Source organism: Carcharhinus amblyrhynchos, chromosome 18, assembly GCF_965287045.1.
Source record: "Carcharhinus amblyrhynchos chromosome 18, sCarAmb.v2.hapA, whole genome shotgun sequence".
NCBI classification, from domain to species: Eukaryota; Metazoa; Chordata; class Chondrichthyes; order Carcharhiniformes; family Carcharhinidae; genus Carcharhinus; species Carcharhinus amblyrhynchos.
In genome coordinates, this window is record NC_137341.1 from 23590400 (window position 1) to 23614027 (window position 23628).

Consider the following 23628-nt stretch of genomic DNA (forward strand, 5'->3'; position numbering starts at 1 on the left):
TAGTTGCAACTGCCTTTGCTCACAGCCACAACTTTTGCTCTATGCAGGGAAAGCTCAATATAAGGTTATACAATGCTGTGCTGTTAACAGCATCAGCTCTTAGATCAGACTTGAGAGGCAGAAAGTTTGAAGGGAGCTTGAATGATAAGGTATTCTTCATGTTCTGAACCAATACAGTAAGTTGCTCCTTGGGGTTCACTGCACAATGCCTAGTAATCTGGCAAATTTCCTTCCCAAAGCCTAGGGTATAAACAGTTGTCTTTAAACTCACTGAATTGCCACGCTGGCTCCCCTTCCTATTATTAATGCTTGCAGTCAGTAGCTACATTGACCAGACTGCATGATGTGCACTACCAACAAATCTTCAGCAGCGTTGAATGTTTCCCATCAAAGACTGCTGACTAATGGTCTGCAAACTACTGTATATTTTCAGAATCAGTTATTTTTCTAGAGTTTGCTCAAAATTGGTCCAAGCTTGTCTCTAGTATGCCTATGTTCTAATTTCCACTATTGTTTGTAAAGCACGTATTCATTACCTGTGTTATTTTCCCATCTACTACAACTAAACTTGAGTGTTTTTACTCTGTGCTTTTCTTGCCCCCTTTTTAATAATGTCAAGTTATGAAAGCATTACACCTCCCCACCACTACAAATTAAACAATTTCTAGCTGCGAATAATAAATGTAGATTTCCTAAAAAATCTGCAGTAAAATACATTTTAACCCACATCACTATTGTTGTGGACACATTGATTATATATGCAATATGAGGCAACTGGTTTGATCATTTATGTTTCTTTTATTTAGCCTCCAAAGGATGAAGATGGGCTGTGTGAAGGGCCTTCACTTCCAGTGAGGAGCAGCTTTGTGCAAGAGCTCTTTCAAGCACAGTACAGGTGAGAGTTTCGAGTATGAAATAAGCAAGTGACAATGGTGAAGAAGTTCATTTTTTAAAAAGTTACACTTTTAGTGGAGGTAATGGACTGTTTGGTATCTTCTCTCGTGCTATTGGATGTTCTCTGGCACACACAGTCGTACTCCTTAATTGGGTTAGAGGCTTTGCAGTGTATTTTCTTGGTAGGTGAAACGATCTGACACGGTGGTATAGTGGTTAGCACTGCTGCCTCACAGCGCCAGGGACCCGGCTTCAATTCCAGCCTTGGGTGACTGTGTGGAGTTTGCACGTTCTCTCCATGACTGAGTGGATTTCCTCTGGGTGCTCCGGTTTCCTCCCACAGTCCAAAGATGCACAGATTAGGTTGATTGGTCATGCTAAATTGTCCCTAGTGTCAGGGGGATTAGCAGGGTAAATGCCGGGTTATGGGAGTAGAGCCTAGGTGGAATTGTGGTTGGTACAGGCTTGATGGGTCGAATGGTCTCCTTCTGTACTGTAGCGATTCAGTAATCCTGAAAAATCCTGGGCCAGCTCTCTAGCAATTGATGTCAAGCTTTGTTTTAATACTGCCCCATATACTTTATTCAGGGTGTTCACTGTAGCTTAGTGGGTTCAAGGTAGCATGGTTGGTGCAGACTTGGAGGGCCTATTCCTGCGCTGTAATTTCCTTTTGTTCTTTCTTTCCTTCCTTTTGTTCTTTCTTTCCTTCCTTTTGTTCTTTCTTTCCTTCCTTTTGTTCTTTCTTTCCTTCCTTTTGTTCTTTCTTTCCTTCCTTTTGTTCTTTCTTTCCTTCCTTTTGTTCTTTCTTTCCTTCCTTTTGTTCTTTCTTTCCTTCCTTTTGTTCTTTCTTTCCTTCCTTTTGTTCTTTCTTTCCTTCCTTTTGTTCTTTCTTTCCTTCCTTTTGTTCTTTCTTTCCTTCCTTTTGTTCTTTCTTTCCTTCCTTTTGTTCTTTCTTTCCTTCCTTTTGTTCTTTCTTTCCTTCCTTTTGTTCTTTCTTTCCTTCCTTTTGTTCTTTCTTTCCTTCCTTTTGTTCTTTCTTTCCTTCCTTTTGTTCTTTCTTTCCTTCCTTTTGTTCTTTCTTTCCTTCCTTTTGTTCTTTGTCTCCCCTCTAGTGACTTGAGCATATAATCTAGGCTGATATTTCAGTGCAGTACTGAGGGAATCCTGTACTGTTTCAAGATGCCATCTTTTAACGGAAACTTCAAAATGAGGCTTTCAAAATATCTACTGAGATGGAACATTTGAAGAACAAGGAGCGCTCTCAATGTGCTGGCCCATGCTTCTGCTTCAATCAACAACCACCTCAATCTGATCACTTATTTAATCACTGATAAAGCCCCTGGCTTTTAATGGGGCATTTTTCATTAGTTCACATTCCTAATTGCCCTTGGGTGAGTGACTTATGAAGTCATTTCAGAAGGAAGTTAGTAATGAATCCAAACTGTTGTGATTATTGAATCCCGTAGTTCAGATGCAACAAGGATGGCAGAATTACTTCCCCCAAAGGATATCAGTGAACCAGTTTTTATGACAATCTGGCAATTTTCATGGTCACTATCGGTGATATTAATTTTTTTGTTTCAGATGTAATTTAATTTTTGAATTTAAGTTATCCAGCTATTGTGGTGAGATTTGAAGGTATGGCTGGAATTTTACAGCCGTTCACGCCGGCAGGATTTTCCCATCCTGCTACAGTGAATGGAGATTCGGCTGGGTGCCAAATTCTCCAATCTCACTGCAGCAGGGGAGCGTAGCATAAGCGGCTGGTAAGATTGCGCCGTTTCTCACCAAATCATTAATCCAGGCTTCTAGGTGACTAGCTTAGCATTATGACCACTAATTTACTATACCCTCATGTCTCCCAGTATAGCTGCAAAATGATACTCTGCATTTAGCATTGTATCTTGAAGTTATTTGGAAAGAATTCTCAAGTTTATGTCTGGTCATTCTGTCATTGGTAGGTTGGCTGTTAAATTTTGTTTCTCTTTCCTTTTAGGTCTTCATTGACGTGTCCTCATTGTCAAAAGCAGAGCAATACATTTGACCCATTCCTCTGCATCTCCTTACCCATCCCTCCGCTTCAAACCCGGTAAGAGTTAAATTAGCAACAAATGTCAGAATTCTTGGCCTTTATGAATCCCCTAGCTCTGTTAGAGTCAGGTGATTATTCTAAACACAAATGGAAAATCTAGAGGACAGTTAATTGCATGGCATAATCATCAGTAGCTACATCAAGGTCATGCAGCACAGGTGGAATCCATTTAATGTTTCACTTCCATCTATCTCCAAAGCCCTGCAACTTTCTGTTTTTATCTTGTTCCCCTTTGAAAGCCACTTTTGAGTCTCCTTCCGCCAATCTGTCAGGCAATGTATTCCAGATCATCATACTTGTGTAAAGAAAGACTTGTATTTACATAGTGCCTTTCACCACTGTAGGGCATTCCAAAGCACTTTGCAACCAGTGAAATACTTTTGCTGTATCATCACTGTTTCGTGGTAGCCAATTTAGTGTTCAGCAAGTTCCCACAAATGGTGATGTGATAGTGACCAGATAATTGATTGAGAATGTAAATATTGACTAGGACACTGGAGATAAATCTTGCTGCCCTTTGAAATGGTGCCATTGGATCTTCCATGCCCATGTTGGTAGGCAGATGGGATATTGGTTCAACATCTCACCTGAAATATGATGCCACCAACAGTGCAGTCCCCTCTCAGCATGAACTGGGGTATTAACGTTGATTTTTGTGCCCAAATCTTTGAGTGGAACTTGAACTCACAACTTTGTCTCAGATGAGATTGCTACCAACTGTGCCATGGCTGATATTTTTTCTCACCTCACTTCTAGTTCTTCTGCCATTTAGCATAAATTTGTTTACCCTTGCTTATTGACCCTTCTATCATTAGAAACTATTTCTTCCTATTTACTTCTATCCAAACTCTTCATGATTTCACCTCCATTAAACTTCCCTCTCTCATTTTTGCTCTAAGGAGAGCAAAGAGATTGAGAGGATTAAAAATCCATCTCTTTTTCAGAGTGGCTGCCTTCCTCTTCAAGTAGTAGACTTCTTAAGAGTCGTCCAGTGGCATAAATGCACAGATAGTGTTTCAGGCTGGAAGAACATGAACCAGCTTTGTTTCCTTCACCCATAGAAAAATCCTCTGTGGGAAGGAGGAGAGAGATGAAATAGAATGCTGGTAGCCTCAGGCAGCCAGATGTCATATCGGAGTATCATGCTTCAACTGACTTGGACAGTATGACCCTCTGGGATAAACACCACCTGCTGGAGGCACTTAAAAAAGTCTAATGGATGTATCATTTTCAGAGGAATGTTCTCAGCCAGTAATATCCTGATAGTATTTGTAAATGAGTGCTTAAGAGTATTTAGAAACTGCCAACAGACTGGTTTACTAAACTTGTACTTGGTGTCTGCAATTGGAAGAGTGAGCAAATCTAGTAAAAGATTTTGTCAGATGTGGGACTTTTGTTCTGATGCTTGCAGTTCCTGCTAATATTTTAATCCTAGTTGATTAAGTGGATCAATTTGATGTAGAACCACTTGTTGTATTTATCATGTGCTTTAAGAAAATTAGTAGAAGTGCAAAGGCTGTTTTTATATTTTCCATCACCCCTTAAAATATAAATTTTGTGAAGAGAAGCTTAACATGTATCAATATTGGGGGGGTTGACAGTACTGTATACAAAACAGAAAGTGGAATTAGGAAAGACGTTTTGGAATCTTTGCGTTTTTGGGCCAGTGATTTGTCACTTAGTGTTAGAACTGTACAGAGCCCAAGGGGAAGTTTGCTTACTAAATTTATTACAGTGCATTTTTGGTTTGCAAGCTTCAAAATTGCTATGCACATCTGGATATACCCAGGGCAGCATGGTGGCACAGTGGTTAGCACTGCTGCCTCGTAACATCAGGGATCCGGGTTCGATTCTTTAGGTGACTGCGTAGGTTTCCTCCAGGTGTTTCGGTTTCCTTCCGCACTACTTAAGTGCATTGGCCATGCTAACTTCTTGCTCAGTGTACCTGAACAAGTGCCGAAGTGTGGTGACTAGGGGATTTTCACAGTAACTTCATTGCAGTGTTAATATAAGCCTACTTGTGATACTAATAGATAAACATAGTTTTCTTTAGGAGGAGCAGAATTTACTCGCTTTGAGCTATTGATGAGCCTTTTCTGTTTCTTCTCTCAAATTGACATCGCTACTGACAGAGAGGCTGATCCTTTACTCGTACCAATGTTACAGTAACCTATTGCTGGTAGTCACATAATCATCTTGATCATGGTGTTTACCTGATTTATTTTTTTAGTTGTCAGCTGAATGCAGAGACAGGGACCAATTGAGAATCTGCGTCCTGCTGCTCGATATACTTGTGTTTCACAGAATCAAATCAAACCAAGTACCCATGTACTCTGACGGGGACAGAATGCGAGATAGCTGATTTATTGAAGGAGGAATAGATAAAGACATGGCTCCACTAATGGTGTGTCTCTTTGAATGGAGAGAGCACTGAGTAGTAAATGAAAAAGATTTGGTTCCTGCTATAGGGCCATTCATCATAATTGTGTTTGACCCTTTGCATTGTGACAGATTTCAATTGAAAAATTCAAATGAAGGGGCAAGGCTTATGGAGCAAGGCAAAGTTGAAAAAAAATGAAACAAAGCAGAAATTGGGTAAGGTGACATCAATCTGCGAGAATATTTAAAAGCCTATGGGTTGCAGAAGAGAGGAAACTTTCACAGCATAGATGTTCTTGGTGAGAAAGCAGGCTTTTAGTGAGGATGCAGATTGCAACAATTGCATATCGAGTGGTGTATTGGTAGCTTTCTATGTAATAGCAAGGTTAGCATGGTACAGTAACCATTGTATCGAGAAATGGAAAGAGATAGGGATATGTGAGAACAGTGGAGAGAAATGGGCAGGAGAGGTTGTGGAGGAGATGAGGATTGCCTATTTAATTGTATCGTGGCCAAGGATATGAGTGAAGTTGGCATCAAATACCAGAGTAGTATTGAAATCTCACTCTGACTTTGCATTGAATAGAGAATTGATTTGTTGGGAAAATAAATCTTCGGGAGGAAAAAGGATTCTTGATTTTTGGATCAATTAATGACCAGTTGGCTTTTTGATGGAGCAGTCAGATTGTACCTCTGTGCAGACTTCCAGACCTTGACTGCAATCGTAAATTGGTACGATTGGTCTAGGAAGAGGGTCAAAAAACCCAGGAGCTCGTCAGTTGTTTGCAGATGGAACTGCTTTGCTCTGGAACAGATTGGTGATGGCATTGGTTCGAGGGAAAAGAAAATAAAAAGTATGTCCAGTGATTTTGCAGCTTGTCTATTTCAAGCTAACATAAATAGATCTTCTGTATAGAAACCCTACAGTGCAAAAGGAGGCCATTTGGTCCATCATGGTGCAAAATTATACCGCTATTTCTTTAAATTTTAATTTTTTTCCCACAAAGGTGAGTGGAAATCATTTTCCTAAAAACACTGTTTGTAGAGGTTGGCTCAAATGCTGAAGAATGAGATTGATAGATGTTCTCATTTAGGGTATCAGGGGATATGGAGAAAATACAAGCAAATGAAGTTGAGGTTCAGATCAACCATGATCTTATAGAATGATTGAGCAAACCTGAGACCTGAGGGGCTGAGTGGCCTATTCCTTTTCCAAAATAACATTTAATTTCCATAAATAATTTTCTGATAATCCTGCAGTGGATTAAACACTAGCTGTTCACTTCTGGGACCTGGAAACAAATTCGCCAACTGCTGGGATGTCTTTTCTGTACAGTTCTTGTGAGATGATGTTACACAGTCTTAACCCAGTTTTTGATGTGTCCACTGCACATTACTGTCCATAATAAGCACCAACTTGGAAAACTAACATGGCCCATTTGAGAAATGGCATATTTGGTGCAATAGAGCGATGGCTTTAAAGGTTGAGTGTGCGACATGTTATTGGGCAGTGTAGAGGATGTTCCACTCTGATTTAACCAAGCTATAACTGACCTAGCACCACTACACATTGTGCCTGAAAGTGTTTAATTCCCCAGGTCTGATCCTTTATCTTACATTGTCTGAACTCCTTTCTCTATTGAATTTGTTAATTTCAAGGCATTTACGTGCTGTTGCATATAGCAGAATAAAGATGCTTGAGTCAGAGCTGAGGAAGTTGATTTTGCAAGACATGCAAAGACTTTGGCAATATTTGCACTTGCTCAGATGTAATCTTGATTTAGATGAAAGCTGGTCCAATATTAAATTTATAAATTAAAAATTGTTATTTGAATGTGCAGAATAAAGATGCTAATTCAGTTTATATTTTTAAAAAATCAAAGTTTAAAGCTCAGGATTGTAACTGAAGCTCCAACAAGAATGCTTGTTTTTCCTCTGCAATAATTAGAGTTTTTGATTAGCTTCTCACAGCTGTATATTGAAGATATAGTTCCAGAAATCAGCAAATAACTTGTATTAAGATTTGGACTATAAGAAGTCTGCTAACCAAATCTTCAATCAGTTGCACTGTCCTTTTGTGTCTTTTTTCTATGCAGTTTATTCTTAATTTGATTGCTTAGTTCAAGTTGCTAGTTTAATTTTTTTAAGTTAGTTATTATTTGGTTATTTATTTTGCTAAATTCATTTTAATAGTAGTTGCATTTTTCATTAATGATCGGGCTTTTGAATTATCTGAAGTGAGGTAACCGGTTAAATGATTTGGAAGTACAAAAAGAATCAAAACATAGAGTCCAAGAATAACTAACTGGGTCATTGTAGACACGTGGTGCCATTTCATATAGCAGAGCAGCAGTGCTGAAGAAGTTGGTTTTATGCAAACTGCAAGGGCTGAAGCAGTATTTGTACTTGTTTCATGGTAATCCTGGTTTAGATGAAATCATGTTGTACTTCACACTCATCACTTACGATGTGTTTATATTTATTTTTGTGAAAATACAAGTAATTTGGAATAGTGAATACTATGCAGTCTGTGCACTGACCAGGGTTATAGTGCTTCCTTTCAACTTGTAAGAGAATTGAAATGTGCTTTACCTATTTTGTTCTGACACTGCCAGCTACTGGGTTGATCAGGGAGTAAAAAGTGGATTTACACATTGAGATGGGGGCGTGACTGAGGTATTAAATATCTTTACCAGACAACAAGATGCTGTGCAAGTTATAGAGAAAGAGGAGGTAATCAGACTGTTGGAAAGGTTTTAAATTAATAAGGTGGTGATGGGATATGTGTACTTCGATAAGGCGTCAAGACTGGATGGAATGCATCCAAGGATACAGAAGGAAATGAGAGTGGAGATTGCAGAGGCACTGGTTATAGTTTTACAATTTTTCTTGGATTTGGGCTGTGCCAGGGGGCTGGAGAACTTTAGATGTTGCACCCTTGTTTAAAAATGGGTATAAAGATAAGCCCAGCAACTACATGTAGGGACCAATTGTAAACTATTAACAAATATGCTGATGACACCAAACTGGGTGGAGGATGCAAGGCTTCAAGAAGACTTGGATAGGTTAAACAAATGAATTAGAACATGGCAGATGGAATATAATGTGAAGTTATTCACTTGGTAAAAAATACAAGAAGGCAGGGTATTTCTTTAAAGAGGATGAGATTGGGATGTGCGGGTGTCAAAAGAGACCTGGGTGTCCTTGTTTCATGAGTGAATAAAGATGCTAATTAAGAAGGCAAATTACAAGTTGGCCTTAATCACAAGGTGATTTACATACAGGAGTAGGGATATCTTGCTACAGTTATATAGAGGGTTGGTGAGATCTCACCTGTGCATCGTTTGGTCTCTTTTTGAAGGAAGGATATACTTGTAATACTGGGAATGCAACAGAGGTTCACCAGGTTGATCTCTGGGATGATGGAATTATCTTATGAAGGGAGATGAAGGAGACTGCATTTGTATTCTTTAGCGTTCAAACAATGAGAGGTGACTTCATTGAAACTTACAAAATTCATACACAACATGACAGGGTGGGTGTAAGTAAGATATTTCCCCTAGCTGATGAGTCTAAAACCAGGGGACATAATCTCAGGATAAGGGATAGACCATTTAAGACTGAGATCGTAGAATCCCTATAGTACAGGAGGCCATTTGGCCCATCGAGCCTGCATGGATAACTATCCCTCCTGCAGTCATATGTATTTACCCTGTTAATTTCCCTGACACTAAGGGGCAATTTTAATATAGCCAATCCACCTAACCCGCATGTCTTTGGAGTGTGGGAGGAAACCCGAGTACCCAGAGGAAACCCTCGCAGATGCAGGGTAAAAGTGCAGAGTCCACACAGTCCTCTGAGATTGGAATTGAACCTATGTCCCTGGTGCTGTGAGGCAACAGTGCTAACCACTGTGCCACCGTGCTGCCCCAATGGTGGCATGATGAAGAGGAATTTCTTCATTCAGGAGGTGGTGAATCTTTGGAATTCTGTACCCCAAAGGGCTGTAGCTCAATCATTGAGCATGTTCAAGACAGACATCAATAGATTTCTGGAGACCAATGACATCGAGAGATGGCGATAAGTGCAGGAAAGTGGTATTGAGGTAGATGATCAGCCATGATCAAACTGAATGACAGAAGGTTTGATGGATCAATTAGCCTACTCCTGCTCTTACATTAGAGGCTAGTCAATTTAACCTCAGTGGTGGGGAAAATTCTAGAAACTATAATTTGGGACAAAATTAATAGTCCAATTTGAAAAAATGTAAGTTAGTCAAGGAAAGCTAGCATGTATTTGTTAAGGGCAAATTGTGTTTGCTTAATTTACTGGGTTTTTTGATGTGGGCTTCCAAAAGACATTTGATAAAGTGCTGCAAAATGGACTTACGGGCAAATTTGTTAAAGAATAAAAGGATCAGTAGCCATATGGATACAAAATTGGCTAAGTGACAGGAAACAGATAATGGATAGTTTTTGGACTGGAGGAAGATTTATAGTGGAATCCCTCAGGGGTCAGTTTTGAGACATTTGCTGTTCCTGATGTATATTAATGACTTAGACTTTGGTGTACAGGCTTCACCCTCAGCATCTCTCTAACTTCTCGAGTCCTATAACATTCTGAGATTTTTGCAGTATTCAATTTCTGGCTTACATTTCTCACTCCCTTTGCTTTGCCATTGGAGACTGTCATAAATGCTGAGGCCCTCACTACTGGAATTTCCTCCCTAAATCTCTCTGTCTCTATCCTTTTAAGATTATGCTAACTTTCTATCATCAATCCTAATATCTCCTGATGTGCCCCTGACAGTTTTTGGTTTACACCGTGAAGCATCTTGGGGCATTTTATATGATAAAAGACTGTATAAGTTGCTGTGTTGAAAGAGCTTGCCTTGCACCATGCTTGTATTTTGGGATTGGTTATGTGCATTCACTGAAATGAGCAGCATTTGCTTGGTTGCATTTTAAGTCTGGAATGAGGGGAAAAGGTAGCATTAATTTCTAAAGCATTCAAACTCCATGCTCTCTGTCTTTCCATTGAAAGGCTTTTTATATCCTTCCAGTTTTCTGACCGTAATATTGATCACTGACTGTATTTAACTCCTTTTGAACATATTTCCAAAACCTGGTTTCAAATTCAGTTGAGGTTGGTGTGAGTGTTTCAACCATTTCAAAGTCAGGGTAGAGTGTGATGAATTACACAATTTTGTGAAATCATAATCAAAAAGTTGTATTAAACTGGTGACATTTGATTAAATTATGGTGCTGTCAGAGGCTCATGATTGAAATTACTGTCTGAAGACTGGCCAGCTCCAGTGTTTGTTGCTGTTGTATTGTGACATGGTATCCAGGCTGGTTACAATAAGGAAAACAGACCTGTCTGACAGTTTACTAGAGAGTTATTGACAGATTTGATGTTTCCTGTTGCTCTACTAATCATCACTCTTAGGTCCAGATAGAACAGCGAGATGCTGTGTGACTCTGACCCAAATAATAATGTTTATTGGGTAAGCCAGTGCTTTTGTGATTTGTATTTTTAATCCAGTTTGATTGCAAACTGAATAATTTCCACCTCTCGCCTTCCTAGCACTGAAGCTGTCAGAATTATAATATTCCAGCAGTTGCCCTCTGACTTTAAAAGATATTTATATTCTGAAACTGCAGCCTATGAAAAACAAGTTGTTCTTCAATTGTTTACTTATACTTGGCTGTAAATAAATTGCTTTGGAGAGATATAATAGATACAAAGAAACCTTTTCCCCAGGCTACTCCTCCTCATTTCTTATGATCTTATCTGGCAATAGAATCCAAAATGAGTGGGCATAATTTCAAAATTAGAGGTAGGTTGCTCAGAAGTGAAATCAAGAAGTACTTTTTCAGAAGAAGGATAGAGAATATCTGGAACACTCTCCTAAAACTTTTGGATACTGGAAGATAACTGAAGCAACATTGAGATCAATTAATAGCTGCATCAGGAATAAGAAGCAAAGGCAATTTGTGTAATTATATAGCACTTTTAACATAATAAAACATCTCGAGGGACGTTACGTGAGCGATATAAAACAAAATGTGGCATTAAGCTGCATAAGGTGATATTAAGTCAGATGACTGAAAGTTTGGTTGAAGAGCTTTAAGATGTGTCTTAAAGAAAGAAAGCAGGGTAGAAAGGCAGAGGGATGTAAGGAGGGTATTCCAAAGCTTCGACCCCAGCTTGTTGAGGGCATAGCCACCCGTGGTTAGGCGATTAAAATTGGGGATGCTCAAGAGACCGGAGTTAGGTGAGCTCAATGATCTCAGAGTAGTAGGGCTGGAGGAGATTAGAGATGGGGAGGGGAGTGACCTTGGTGGGAAATGAAAACAAGATGAGAACTTTAAAATCAAGGTGCTGCTTGAACAGGAACCAGTGTAGATCAGTGAACAAGAGTGATAGGTAAATGGGACTTGGTGTGAATGAATACACAGACAGCAGAATTTTAGATAATTTACAAAGGTTAGATTGTGGGAGACCAGCGTATTGGAATAGTCAAGTCTAGAGGTAACAGGCACAAATGAGAAGGAAATGGGACAAATCAACCATGCTCTAATATTTGATTTTGATTTGATTTATTATTGTCATATGTATTGGGATGCAGTGAAAAGAATTGATTCTCGTGTGCTATGCAGACAAAACATACTATTCATAGAGAGTGCAAAATGTAGTGTTACAGTCATAGCTAGGGTGTAGAGAAGGATCGACATAATGCACGGTAGGTTCATTCAAAAGTCTGATGGCAGCAGGGAAAAGCTATTCTTGAGTCAGTTGGTACATGACCTCAAATTTTTGTGTCTTCTTCCCGATGGGAGAAGGTGGAAGAGAGAATGGTGTGCGTGGGGTCCTAAATTATGCTGACCGCTTTGCCAAGGCAGTGGGAAGTGTAGACAGAGTCAATGGATGGGAGGCTGGTGATGGTTGGGTTACATTCATGACCTTTAGTCGTTCCTTGCAGTCTTGAGAACGCAGGAGCCATGCCAAGCTGTGATACAACCAGAAAGAATGCTGTTTATGATGCATCTGTAAGTTGGTGAGAGTTGTGGCTGACATGCCAAATTTCCTTGGTCTTCTGAGAAAGTAGACACGTTGGGCTTTCTTAACTGTAGTGTTGGCATGGGGGGACCAGGACAGGTTGTTGGTGATCTGAACATCTAAAAACTTGAAGCTATCAACCATTTCTACTTTATCCCCGTTGATGTAAGCAGGGGTATGTTTTCCTTTACATTTCCTGAAATTGATGACAATCTCCTCTGTTCTGTTGACATTGAGAGAGAGATTATTGTCTATCTCATTCCTGTACCCTGCCTCGTCATTATTTGAGATTCAACTCACTATGGGGGTGTTGTCAGCAAACTTGAAAATCAAATTGGAGGGGAATTTGGCCGCAAAGTCATAGGTATATAAGGAGTATAGTAGCGGGCTGAGAACACAGCCTTGGGGAGCACCGATGTTGAGGGTGATCGTGGAGGTGGTGTTGTTGCCTATCCTTACTAATTGTGGTCTGTGGGTTAGGAAATTCAGGATCCGGTTACAAAGAGAGGAGCTGAGGTCCAGGCCACAGAGTTTGGAGGTGAGATTCATAGGAATAATGGTGTTGATGGCTGAGCTGTAGTCAATAAATAGGAGTCTGACATAGGTGTCTTTGTTATCTGGGTGTTCTACGGTTGAGTGTAGGGCCAGGGAGATGGTGTCTGCTGTGGACCTTTTGTGGTGGTAGGCAAATTGTAGTGGATCCAGGCAGTTCGGGAGGCTGAAACTGATTCTTGCCATGACTAACCTTTCAAAGCACTTCATAATGATGGATGTCAGAACCACCGGACAATAGTCATTAAGGCACGCTGCTTGGCTTTTCTTTGGTACTGGGACAATGGTTATCTTCTTGAAGCAGATAGGGATCACAAATTGTTGTAAAGAGAGATTGAAGATGTCTGCGAATACCATTGCCAGCTGATCATGCAGGATTTGATATCCCGTCTGGATACCCCATCCCGGCCAGTCACTTTCCGTGGGTTGGTCTTTGAGAAAGTTGCTCTGACATCTGCAATGGTGACCTAAGATACAGGTTCATCTGGGGCTTCCGGAGTGGAGGGCGTGGTCTCGCTGACTTCTTGTTCAAAATGGACGTAGAATGCATTGAGCTCACCAGGGAGGGATGTGTTGGAGCCAGCGATTTTACATGCCTTCATCTTGTAGCGTGTTGTGTCTTGCAGACCCTGTTATAGTTGGCGGAGGTCAGCGTGGCTAGCTTGGGACTCTAGTTTGGTCGGGTGCTGTCTTTAACGGATCTCCTTGAATCGTATCTGGCTTTCTTGTATAGATCAGGGTCGTCTGACTTGAACACCTCAGACCTAGACTTCAGCAAGCAGTGGACATCCCTGTTCATCCATGGTTTTCAGTTGAGAAGCACGTGGATTTGCCAGTCTTCTACACACTTACTGATGAAGTCAGTTACTGTAGTGGCATACTTGTTTAGGCTGGTTGCAGAGTTTTTAAATACTGGCCAGTCCACTGACTCAAAGCAGTCCTGTAGGAGATCATATAATCCCTCAGAACAACATTGCACGACTTTCTTTAATGGATTCTCCCACTTGAATTTTTGCTTGTAAGCGGGGAGCAGGAGCACAGCCTTCTGGTCTGATTTGCCAAAATGTGGACAGGTGATAGAGCGGTAGGCATGTTTAATATTTATGTAGCAGTGGACTAGGATGTTTGGGCCTCTGGTGGAAAGGAGATATGTTGGTGTTAACTTGGTAGTACCAGTGAATCTTGTGGTTTTCTATGACCAGGTCGGCAGTGAGTTTTAAGGCTGCATTCAGTACATTTGAATTTTAAATGTAATACGAATGATGTTGAGAACGTTTTGGTTACAATGAGAGCCTCACTAAATTCTGGATGGAGTCAGCTCAACAATTCGTGACTAATTATTTTATGATTAAATTCAAGGACCAACACCATAAAATTAATCTTATCTACGCTCAGATGCTTCTTGGTTGTTAGAAAGGACTTGATGTTTCTTTTTGAGTTTAAAATTGTGTCCAAGCATATCTAATGATGCATTTATAAAAGTTTTGAGCAGAGCTGATGTTGGATATGGAAGCAATTTGGAGGCATGAACTATATGGTAACTAGTTGTCTAAAAATTATTCTGCCTCCCACTTCCTTTTCCACCATTGCTGCCCCGCCTTCACTTAGCTAGGCCCTAAACTCTGGAATTCTCTATCCAAAAGCCTCCGCCCATTTCTCTCTTTGAAGTCTTTAATTAAACTACCTCATTGATTGAATTCTGGTCCCCTGCACAGACATTTGCTTTGTTAGATGTCAATTTGTGTCCAATAGTATAACGATGAAATGCTTTTGGATGTTTTGCTGAATTAGAAGCACTGCATAAAAGCAAGTTTTTAAAAAACAGACCTGTAAAAGACGGGAAATAAATCTTTATTGAACAGGTATTGACTTTGTGAAATAAGTAACCATAACTCAGTTGTGGGTGGGGATAATGCTTGTTTGGTTTTTGAAAGAAGTTCTGGAATCAAAGAGCAACTATTTTTAAAGCTCAGTGCTTGAAACTTCTAGCACAGACAAGTGCTAGAAATGTTCTGAAGGTCCTTCAGAATCTTGGAGAAAGACTAATGTTTTAGTTGTTTATTGTAACTGCACTCTTTTAAAAATGAATGTTGCTGTATAGTGGAAGTTGAAAGTGACGTTTCCATTTCCACCCCTAAAAATCCAGTTGCAATAAGTATCAGCATGACTATTGCTGCATTGTTGGGATGAGTAACATTGTGGCCTGACCTCTGCTCTGTATGCTCTTTGGCTTCAAAGCTCCAAAAGAATCCCAGGCTCAAAACTCCTCATTCCCTGTTGTTGTGCTTTTGTAATTTATGGGATTTGCGTTGAATCCAGAGATGAAGCTATAGTGTAAATTGGATAGCAGGACCTCCCTAGCAGCTATCAGTGAATGTTGGTATTTAGAAGACTGGTATTTTGTGGGCAGCAGTGATGAGGGGAAATGTCGCCTTGAATGCTGATATTCATCGTGCTGGCTCATAGTGGGCTGTAAAACACTCTATAGTTTTTTGTTAAACTACATGGTAGCAACATAAGCCCAATACTTAGGAGAACATAATGCATGCTAAAACGTGCCCTGCAATGTGGTTATGTCACTGTCTAATCATAAATGAAAGTGGGACTGTTTTCAATTATGTATGGAACACATTGTTGAGCTAATTTCACAGCCTTCAGTCGCTTGAGATGTGTCAGAAAATTGTGTCAGCATTATTTTGGAATCATTCGTGTAAACAGGCAGGAAAAAAACCTGCACAAGAAAAATGGTATAGAATTGGCAGTGCATCTCTCAAATGTCAGATGGCTTAATGTGTTTGTGAAATTCCTTCAGTGCTATTTTAACAACCATTAACGAGAAGTGTGTTAATATCTCCTATAATAAGGGAGTGTGAATAGGTTAAGTTCTTCTATGCCAGAATGGCACAAATTGTAATTTCAAGGCTATTCCTTTTAATGTACTACAAAATATTGAGCACTGTATTAGAGCTCTCTTTCAAAAAGTAGATTTTATTCTTTGTATTAATGGAATAGCTACAACATAATTTGGTTTTATTTATTCTCTGTAAAGTAAGTGTATTTATAGTTCTCATTCACACGTGCTTGTTTTTTAATGGCTCTTTTCTAAGAGTGCGTCTAGGTGTCATGAGCTGTTTTGTCTTTACAGCTTACGTTAAAGCAGTATTGAGAAGGGCAATGAGCAACAGTTCCGGACATCTTGCCTCTCTGCAGGATCGATGGCCAGCCATTTTGAGTCTTGCCGAGAATAGTTTTAGGCTTGTTTTCCGTAACTTGTTGCCAATGTAGTCACTTCACACCATCAAGTGCTAAAATTCCGAAGTCTACTGATTCAAGTGGCAGCCTCTGCCACCAACTATTTCCAACCCCAGGCCAGCAACATTAGGAGGATAAATGATCAAATAAGGAAATATCATCACCAGGAATATTGCAGGGGCAGTGGAGAGATGGGAATAGATTGCATGGAGAGGGTGAGATAAATCTGTGCGAGTTTACTTATTGCTGATTGGTAATCTCATACTCCCTTTTCTTTTGCAGGCCATTGAATATCACTGTGGTTTATGAAGGAAAATGTTCGCATTGCATGCGTATTGGGGTAGCTGTTCCACTGTCAAGTACAGTGGCCAAACTCCGGGAGGCAATATCTCAAGAAACCAAAATCCCCATTGATCAGGTAAACATAAGTTTGATTTTAACACTCTAAGATTAGCTCATTTTATCTGAGCCTGTGACTATTATAAATCCATATAGTGTAAGTAGACTGTTTAGGCTCAGTAACCTGGGAGAGGGCCACTTTGAATGCCAAAGTATTTATTATTTTGTGTGCCCCACATCATGTCATCTTTAAACTACTCTCTAGCTTTGTGGAAAATCCCTTTGTTGAAGTGCTGCTCCGCGGGGGTCCTCAGCGAAGTCTTTTTCTATTAACACAGCATAACTGAAGGGCACCGCATTTAAAAGGGAACCGTAGTCTCAGTCAGATGGTAAAACAGACCAACCACAGCCGTGCCTGAGCTTGCAACACAAGGAACGTGATGTCGGTGAACTGTGTCGACTTTGCTCCGAGGGAATGCCTGTCTCCTGAGATCTCTGGACAAGCTCTTCAACTAAGGATTTTTCCACAAAGGAAGGAGGCAGTTAAATTCCACTGTGGGGCACAAAAGGGGTAAGTGTGTAACATTGGCAGTACCACCCCTGCAGCTACCATCTCTTAAAGGATGCACTAACAATATGGAGTTCCTTCTATCCAAACACATTTTAAAAAATGTTTTTGAATGTCCTATCTACTGTTAAGGGTTCTGTGTGGTGAGCTTGGATAGTTTGAATCCAGATGCTCAGTGTGCTAGAGTCTGCAGCTCAAATTAATCCTTGCTTTGCAATTAAATTGCCCACCTCACTTGAAAAGTGTTGGAATGGCTGGAGTAGCAAATGGGAGTGGGTGTGGATTAGTAAGTGGGTCTTCCAAATTTGAACCTTGAAAAGTAGAAGGGTTGTACCTGACTAGAAAATATTTGCTACAACATTAGGTGTTGTGAAATGATTCAAAATTTTCACCATTCCTTCCATCCCTTATCTTGATGAGTATAAGGTGATGCTTTTCTTTAATAAAATACTCTGGGAGGCAATATCTTAAGAAACCAAAATCCCCATTGATCAGGTAAACATAAGTTGATGTAACTATCTTTACTTCAACAGCAAGAATTTTATATTTATGTAGTACCTTTAGCCTAATAAAGCATCCCGAGGCGCTTTATAGATGCGTTATACTATAAGATGACAGAAAACTCTAAGGAAATATTAGGGCAGATAACCAATTTGGTCAAAACATTAGGTTTTGAGGAGAATTGAGAAAAGTGAGGCAGAGAGGTTTCGGGAAGAAACTGCAAAACTTAGAGCCCAGGCAGTTGAAGGCACGGCCACCAGTGGTGGTGCAATTAAAACCAGAATGTTAAAAGAACAGATTTAGAAGAGTGTAGGAAAGGTGCAGAGCAGGATGTTGTCTGGGCTGGAGAGTTTTAGTTATGAAGAGAGATTGGATAGGCTGGGATTGTTTCCTTGGAGCAGAGGACACTGAGGAAAGGGATATGATTGAGTATAAAATTGAGGGCCATAAATAGAATAGACAGCAAGAAACTTTTCCCCTTGGTGGAGGAATCCGTGATGAGGGGGCATATATTTAAGATAAGAGGTAGGAGGCTTGGAGAGGATGCAAGGAAAAACTTTTCACCTTGAAGGTGGTGGAAGCAGAGATCCTTGTAACATTTAAGAAGTATTTAGATGTGCACTTGTGATGCTAAGGCCTTCAAGGGAATGGGCCAACTGATGGAAAATGAGGTTAGAATAGCTAGTTAGGTGGTTTATCTTTGACCAGCAAGATGTGATTGACTGAAAGATCTTTTTCTATGCTGTACACCTCTATGACTATCTGAGCATTATTAAGCAGAGAAGATGAGAGAGAATGGGGGTGGAGTTGACAGGGTGGCAAAGCCATGGGTGGATTTGAAAACAAGGATGAAAACTCTCAAATCAAAATGTTGTTTAACTGGGAGCCCATGCAGGTCAAGAGAGCACAAGGATAATGGATGAACAGGACTTGGTGCGCAAGTTAAGATATGGACAGTAGAGTTTTAGATGAAGTAGAATTTAGAGGAGAATCTGTGAGGCTGATTGGGGGTGTATTTGAATAGTCAAGTCCAGGAATCAGGCCTAGAAGGGGAAGGATCAGAGGTTTCATCAAGTGAGTTGAGGTAGGAATGGAGGCAAACAGTGTTATGAAGGTGGAATAGGTGGTCTTAGTGATTATATGAATATATGGCCATCTTCGTTATATTTGATCCAGCCTATTTTGGCCTCAGACAGTGTCAGTATGAATCCTTAAAATCCCTACATTGCAGAAGGAGACCATTCAGCCCATTGAATCTGCACCGACCACAATGCCTATTCTTGTAACTCCACTTATTTACCTTGCTAATCCTCTGATACTAGGGGGAAACTTAGCTTGGCCAATCAACCTAACCCACATGGACAATGACCCAAGGCTTGAATCGAACCGAGGTCCCTGGTGCTAACCACTGTGCCACCATGCTGCCCAAGAATGAAGTCAGTGACTATGGAATGGATTTTGTGACGGAGACCAAAAAGAATCACTTCAGTCTTGATATTTAGCTGGAGAAAAATTCTGCTCGTTCTGTGTTGGACATACGTTTTTCTATGATGTTGGAATTTGGAGAAGGGGAAAACAGAGCTGAAATGTACAGAACCAAGCACAGATTGTTCATATTGAAATTTGCAAATGGGTTTTTTAAATCAGTGCTGGGGAGATGAGCCATAGAAGATAGAGAGGCAGAATGACTGAGAAGGATGTTGTGTAAGATAGGATGTTGGTGGAAAACCTCTGAGATCCTGTTGGTGTAAGGAAGAAACCAAGAAAAACGTTACGCTGTTAATATCAAAATTATTAGTTCACTGTTTTGTGTAAAGTACCTGCAGGCTCCCAAATGCATTGCTTCTCAGGATAGTTAACAATTGAACAATATTGCCGGAATTTGTGGGTGTAAAACGGTTTGGGTTGTTTAATGTGTGCAACACATTTCTTCAATCGTATTCCATCCATATTGTAGGAAAAAAAATTTATTTATATAATTCCCCTCATGCCGTACAGCCCTTTGCAACCAAACAGCTATATTCGAAGTGTAGTCATTGTTATATAGTGAAATGCAGTAAGATTTAATGCCCAAGGTACCACAAACATCATAAAAGCAAAACACTGTGGACTAAAAACAGAAAATTTTGGAAATACCCAGCAGGTCTGTCAGCATCTGTGGAGCAAGAACCAGAATTAACAATTTGACTCAAGTGTGACTTTTTATTTAGAGAACTGAAGGGAGGTAGTATTGTGATGGATTTTATACTGTTGAAAGGGGGAAGGGAGATGAAGAACAAAAAAGGGAAGGCCTGGGGTGGGCTAGTGGGCAGGAGAGATTAAATAACAAAGATGTCATGGAATAAAAGGTATAGACGTGGTAATGAATATAGTAAAGAAAGAAAGCATACTTAAGAGCTGAGCATTAACAGATTTCTAATGTTGAAAATTCCAAAGGTTGACAACTGAGTAATTTGAGAGGTGAAAGTTGATAATGAATTGTGAAATTTCTCTTAAAGTAGCAGGTGAGGCCTAGATTTAACATCTATGAAAGATAGCACTTGTTCAGTTTTGTAGAATGTAATTGATGCACCCAAATGAGATTTGAATCTATGACCATGGACTTTATTGGAAATGGGACTCAGTTGGGGAGTCAAATATTTGTCTTATGCACTCATTCGATGTGGACATTGTTAGAAGGGCAGCATCGATTATCTATCTCTCACTGCCTTCAAAAGGTTGGTGGTGAGTTGCTGCCTTGAACTGCTGTGGTCCATGTGCTGAAGGCTCTCCCACAGTGCTGATATATAGGATGCTCCAGGATTTTGATTCTGCTTTGATGAAGGAATACTGTATTTCCAAATTTGGGTGATATGCGCCTTGAACATAACAACATAAGAAATAGGAGCAGGAGTAGGCCATCTAGCCCTTCGAGCCTGCCCCGCCATTCAATAAGATCATGGCTGATCTGTCGTGGCTCAGTTCCACTTTCCCACCCTCTCCCCATAACCCTTAATCCCCTCTCTTATCAAGAACCCATCAACCCGCTTCTTAAAAATATTTAGCGAGGCAGCCTCCACCACTTCAACGGGCAGAGAATTCCAGAGATTCACCACCCTTTGAGTGAAGAAGTTCCTCCTCAACTCCGTTCTAAACCGCCTCCCCTTTATCTTGAGGCTGTGCCCCCTAGTCCTACTGTCTTTTTTGAGCGGGAAGAGTCTCTCCACCTCTATCCTATCCATCCCATTCATTATCTTATACGTCTCAATGAGATCTCCTCTCATTCTTCTAAACTCTAATGAGTACAAGCCTAGTTTATTCAGCCTCTCCTCATAGCTCAATCCCCTCAACTCCGGTATCAGCCTAGTAAACCTCCTCTGCACTCCCTCCAGGGCCAAAATATCCTTGCACAGGTGCGGCGCCCAAAACTGCACACAGTACTCCAGCTGCGGCCTCACCAATGCCCTATACAGCTGCAGCAAGACCTCCCTACTTTTATATTCAATCCCCCTCGCTATGAAGGCCAGCATCCCATTCGCCTTCCTGACCACCTGCTGCACCTGCAGGCTGGGTTTTTGCGACTCATGCACAAGGACCCCGAGGTCCCTCTGCACCGTCGCCTGCTGCAGTTTTTCGCCCCGTAAGTAATAGTCCTTCCTACCATTATTCCTACCAAAGTGGACCACCTCGCACTTACCAGCATTAAATTCCATTTGCCATTTCCTGGCCCATTTGCCCAGCCTATCTAGATCCTTCTGCAGACTCTCCACACCCTCCGCGCAATTTGCCGTTCCCCCAATCTTGGTGTCATCAGCAAATTTCGACACCATACACTCGGTTCCCTCCTCCAGATCATCTATATAAACGGTAAATAGCTGAGGCCCCAGCACCGACCCCTGGGGCACTCCACTAGTCACCAACCGCTAATCCGAATAGCACCCATTAACCCCCACTCTCTGCCTCCTATTTGACAACCAATCCTCTATCCACGCTAACACCCTACCCCCCACTCCATGCCCCCTTACCTTGGTACTTGAAGATGGTGGAGTTATGATGTATTTGTTGACTGTATCCTTTGAGGAAATAGAGGTCAGGATTTCAGCAATCTGAAAGAAACAGGACAGAAACAGTCCTAAGGTCATGAATGCAATGTCCTTAAATTGCTGCGGTCATTTTATTATATCTGAATTGTCATAAATGCTGCACTTTGGCAGATTTGGTTGGCAGACCTCATTCCTGTGTCAGAAGATTGGGAGTTCAGCCTTTCACTTGGATTATGTAATATCAGCAATTAGGGATGTGTCATTTATATGATATATTTAATCAAGGTCTTTCTATACCTGTTGATTCAGTGGCATTACTCGCAGAGCAGAGATTTGGGAACTCTTCATTCTTCAGTCTACAAGCCATTTGGCCCACTAGTTTATGCTAGTCTTTATGCTTCTTATGAATCTCCTCTCATCGCTCCTCATCCAGCACCATTAACATAGCCCTCTTTTAATCAAAACAAGAACAAAGAACAACCCAGCACGGGAAACGGGCCCTTTGGCCCAACGAGCCCGCACCACTGCATCCTCCCACACCTACCCTGCCCTGCGTGTCTGCGAGTGGAACCCCTAACTTCGCCAGATTCAGGGGAGAATAGTGTCAATTTGGTACACCAATCAGCCTAAGAGCTCACCTTTGGGGTGTGGGAGGAAACCGGAGCGCCTGGAGGAAACCCACGCAACCACAGGGAGAATGCACAAACTCCCACAGACACAGGCCCAAATCCATGTATCTGCACAGCTAGCAGTGCTAGTCACTGAGCTGTTGCGGCGCCCATCTACCGGTCCAGGATCAAGCACACATACCGGCACGAAATACTAGGCCACTCCCGGAACCTCCAAGAGCAGCCCACGCACAACCCACCGTGTGCATGCCCCTTGTTTGACAACAAGGTGGACCTCCACCTGCGGAATAAAAAGACAAAAACGTTAACATATAAGTCTGCATTTCTGGTGTCGTCCTGAGGCTCTGACCCTATTTAATACCCCCTACCATAACCCTCCATCCTTGTTTCGCTCATGTGTTTATCTAAGTAAACCTTAAACAAGTCCAACGTTCCTGCCTCCACCACCCTACTCGGTAGCGCGTTCCATACCCCCACGACCCTCTGCGTGAAGAACCTTCCTCTCACATCCAAATTATACTTCTCCCCCCTCACCCTTAGATCATGACCTCTCGTAATTGTCCCCAGTCTAGGGAGCAGCCTCTCACTATTGACTCTATCTATTCCCTTCAGTATCTTATATACCTCTATCGTGTCTCCCCTCAATCTCCGTCTTTCCTTCAAATTCATGTAGCTTTTCATTAAATAGTATTGGTACTAGCTACTCCATGTGGAAGAATGTTCCTAATTCTAACCAGTTTCTGGATTATGACCTTTCTCACTGAGTTTATTAATGACTATCTTCTATTTGTGACTCTTAGTTTTGGACTCCCCCCACAACTTCATCTTTCCCTTTACCCTAACAACTACTTCATCATTTAAGCCCCTATGAGGCTATTCCACAGCCTTCTCTTTTCTGTGGTACAAAAGGAGAGCAAGAAATTCTGCTTGTGACTTGGCCAATATTTTTTTATTAACCAGTAACGAAAACTCATCAATTGGTCATTTGTTTCATTGCTTTCTGTGAGATCTTGCAAAGTGTAAAATGGCTGTTACCTTTGTCTATGCAAGTCTCTGTTATCCATTGTCGAAGGCACCATATAAATCTAACACTTTCCTTCTTGGCCCTGAGTGTAGCACATCTCTTCTGATTGTTCATCCATCGATGGAAAAAGGGTGGGATACAGGGAATTGTAGATTAGGAAAGGATTGCACAATAGTACAACACAGAAGGCCAATTTGGCCCACAGAGTTGAGGAATTTGAATTCCTTGTTGAGGAAAAAGAGGATTAGCAGAGGACTAAGGACAAGGATAATCATGATAGAGTAGCACAGTAAGTAGACTCACAACACCAGGTT

The 23628-nt window shown here is 41.0% G+C and overlaps 1 protein-coding gene across 1 annotated transcript in view; it reads left to right on the forward strand.

The window, feature by feature from the left end:
- usp31 (ubiquitin specific peptidase 31) overlaps positions 1–23628 on the forward strand; it is a 108163-nt gene that overhangs the window by 53290 nt on the left and 31245 nt on the right. Inside the window, exons 3-5 of the mRNA XM_080206586.1 lie at positions 807–895; positions 2891–2983; positions 16514–16649. Coding sequence (XP_080062712.1) covers positions 807–895; positions 2891–2983; positions 16514–16649 — 318 coding nt within the window. The remainder of the gene's footprint in view (positions 1–806; positions 896–2890; positions 2984–16513; positions 16650–23628) is intronic.